This window comes from Myotis davidii, unplaced genomic scaffold, assembly GCF_000327345.1.
Source record: "Myotis davidii unplaced genomic scaffold, ASM32734v1 scaffold698, whole genome shotgun sequence".
Classification (NCBI taxonomy): Eukaryota; Metazoa; Chordata; class Mammalia; order Chiroptera; family Vespertilionidae; genus Myotis; species Myotis davidii.
Window position 1 is genome coordinate 2,352,973 of NW_006290032.1, and position 2,610 is coordinate 2,355,582.

The 2,610-nt window shown below is 45.1% G+C and overlaps 1 protein-coding gene across 1 annotated transcript in view; it reads left to right on the forward strand.

Annotated features, from left to right (window-relative positions):
- Positions 1–2,610, forward strand: part of SYNPO2 (synaptopodin 2) — a 39,714-nt gene that overhangs the window by 9,311 nt on the left and 27,793 nt on the right. The window contains exon 4 of the mRNA XM_015563377.1: positions 401–599. Coding sequence (XP_015418863.1) covers positions 401–599 — 199 coding nt within the window. The remainder of the gene's footprint in view (positions 1–400; positions 600–2,610) is intronic.

The window sequence follows — 2,610 nt, forward strand, 5'->3', positions numbered from 1 at the left end:
TGCATGGATGGCTTTTCCTTTTAAAGATTTTTTCTTCTGCCTTTCACTGAGACACAATTAAAAAATTATTAATGCACCAAAACACCCCCTTCCCCCCGCCCAAATGAAGCTGCAGACAGTGCCAGTGTCTGAATTGGAAGCAGCGAGTTTGAACTTGGGAGTGGAGTTCCCTGCTTTTCATGCACACTTTGCCCCAGGGGCACGGGAACTGTGAAAGACCAGCACACTGTTAGCATTGCTTCTCGGGTCTGTCTCGGGAATGCGGCCCTAGTCCACGCTCGCACGGCACACGCGAGTACTGGACGTGGCGTGGACTCCGAGTTTAACCGTCAGGAGCGGTGGAGTCTGCTGCTCAGAGGCGCCCGTGGCACTCCGGCTGCACCGCTGATGCGAAAAGCAGATCCTGCTTCTGAAGCGAACCGCCTGCAGCCTGATGATGCCGCAGAAGGGGGCTGACGGACAGGGACATGTGGCGGCGGCAGTTACACGATCCGCCCGCCGCCAGCCCGCACCGGCCGCCAGGCGTCCCACCGCCTCTGCATGCCCAGGCCAGCCCCGGGGCCACGTGGAGCGTTTAAATGCCCTCACACAGAACACGGGTTTAAATGCCAGGCCCCCACCCCCCGGATTTCCTTGCACCCGGGGAGTGATTAGAGGAAGCAGAGTGAGGATGAGTGTGGCCGCTGGGTTTTATGACTTTTGTTCTTTTCTTTCCTTTTTGCCACACGGTTTTGGAGAGTCATCTGAGGAGGTGAGGGCTGGGGGAAAGGCACTGGTGTCTGAATGATCTATGACAGTAATGAACTTGGTTAGTCCACGCAGTAGATTAAGTCTCCTGGCCTGTTGTCATTCCTGTCAAGGTGTATTTTTAGCAAAACCATTTGTAGCTTCCTTGGCAAGCGCTGTCAATCATTGCGTAGCCCTGCAGCGTCTGTAGGCTCGGCCACATTTATAGATTTTAAACAAGTGCAGGCCGGCGGATTCACATACCTGCGTGTTGGCAGGGGTGTGAGCGACAAGTGTGCAACTGTGACTGTCAGTTTCATAGTGAGTTGTATAACACAGTCAAGAAAAAACTACATTTAGGAATGGCCACACACTTTATTTCCTCTGAATAAAATATTATTGCCAGCGGCTACCTTTGTTATAAAACTTCTTACTCAGATTCTTTGTTTTTAAATTAACCATTAAGTCTGAATTTTTTAATACAAAAAGAGCTAATTTTCAATCATAAAATACTAAACATTTTTTTCCCTGAAATTTCCATTGAACTATTCTGAGGAGTTCAAAACATATTTTGTGAATCATGCTCATTTTCATTGAATGCATGCGTATGATTAATTGTTGCTATAAATTAATTTGTCACCAATTCCTTTTTTATGACAAAAATGATAAAATTTTAAATTAAAATTTTAAAACTGTCAAACTCTCATTTTAAATGATTTAATTTTTTATCAGCTCTTACCCCCGAGTGAAAGGGCCACTAATCACGTAATTTTTAAATTTCCCCAAGATTTACACTCACTCTTGTACCCCAGCACAATGGATTTTTGCAACTAAAGTCATATTTGAATTTATCTAGACAACTTTGTAGCTAAAGTTTCTTACATTCACAGCAGTCTAATGTTTGAATTATTATGGTTCATGATTCAGTCCTTTCAAGTATTCACACAGTTTTCTGAGTTCATGCTAATTCAGTCTCCAGGAATGGAAAGACTTTGGAGGGGAAATCAGAGGCAAGAAAGAAAGAAAAGAAGAAGAAAACTTGAATATTTAAAGTCATTGCATTCATTAAGCTAAATAACAGTTTTGCCCCCCTCCCCCACCCCCGATTTTTTAAAAACATGCCTGGCAATAGTTTTATGTTGACATTTTATTTTTGAAATATGGAAGTACGAGGTATGCCCCAACGTGCGTTTCAGAGCATACTGCCCTTAAGTGATCTCCCTTCTAGTTTCGCTGGACACCACTGACTACTACAGCGTAGGGGCCGCCCAGGCCGCCCAGAAACAAACCATGAGGCCTGGATTCTGATGGGCAGACACACACGGAGATTGGACTCATGCACAGAGTTCCACGGGGCACTGTAGAACTTCAGACTTTAAAATTATATATATAATCATATATATGTATATATATAATCAATCTATCTATCTATCTATCTATCTATCTATCTATCTATCTATCTATCTTGATTTCAGAGAGGAAGGGAGGGGGAGAGAGAGTGATAAACATCACTGATGAGAGAGAACCACAGATCGGCTGCCTCCTGCACGCCCCCTACTGGGGATGGAGCCAGCAACCCGGGCATGAGCCCTGACAGGGAATCGAACCCGGGACCTCCTGGCTCATAGTGACGCTCAACCACTGAGCCAGGCCGGTGGGGCCTAAAAGCGCAGCCTTTTAAGGAAAGGAGGAGGAGGGGAAGGAGGAGGGGAAGGAGGAGGAGAACATCAATGTGAGAAATATCAATCAGCTACCTCCCATATGTGCCTCGACCAGGAATCAAACCTGCAACCTTTTGGTGTAAGGACATGCTCCAACTAACTAAGCAATGCCATTAATGACACTGATGTTTTCAAAAATGCAATGAAGATTTAATTAGTGAAA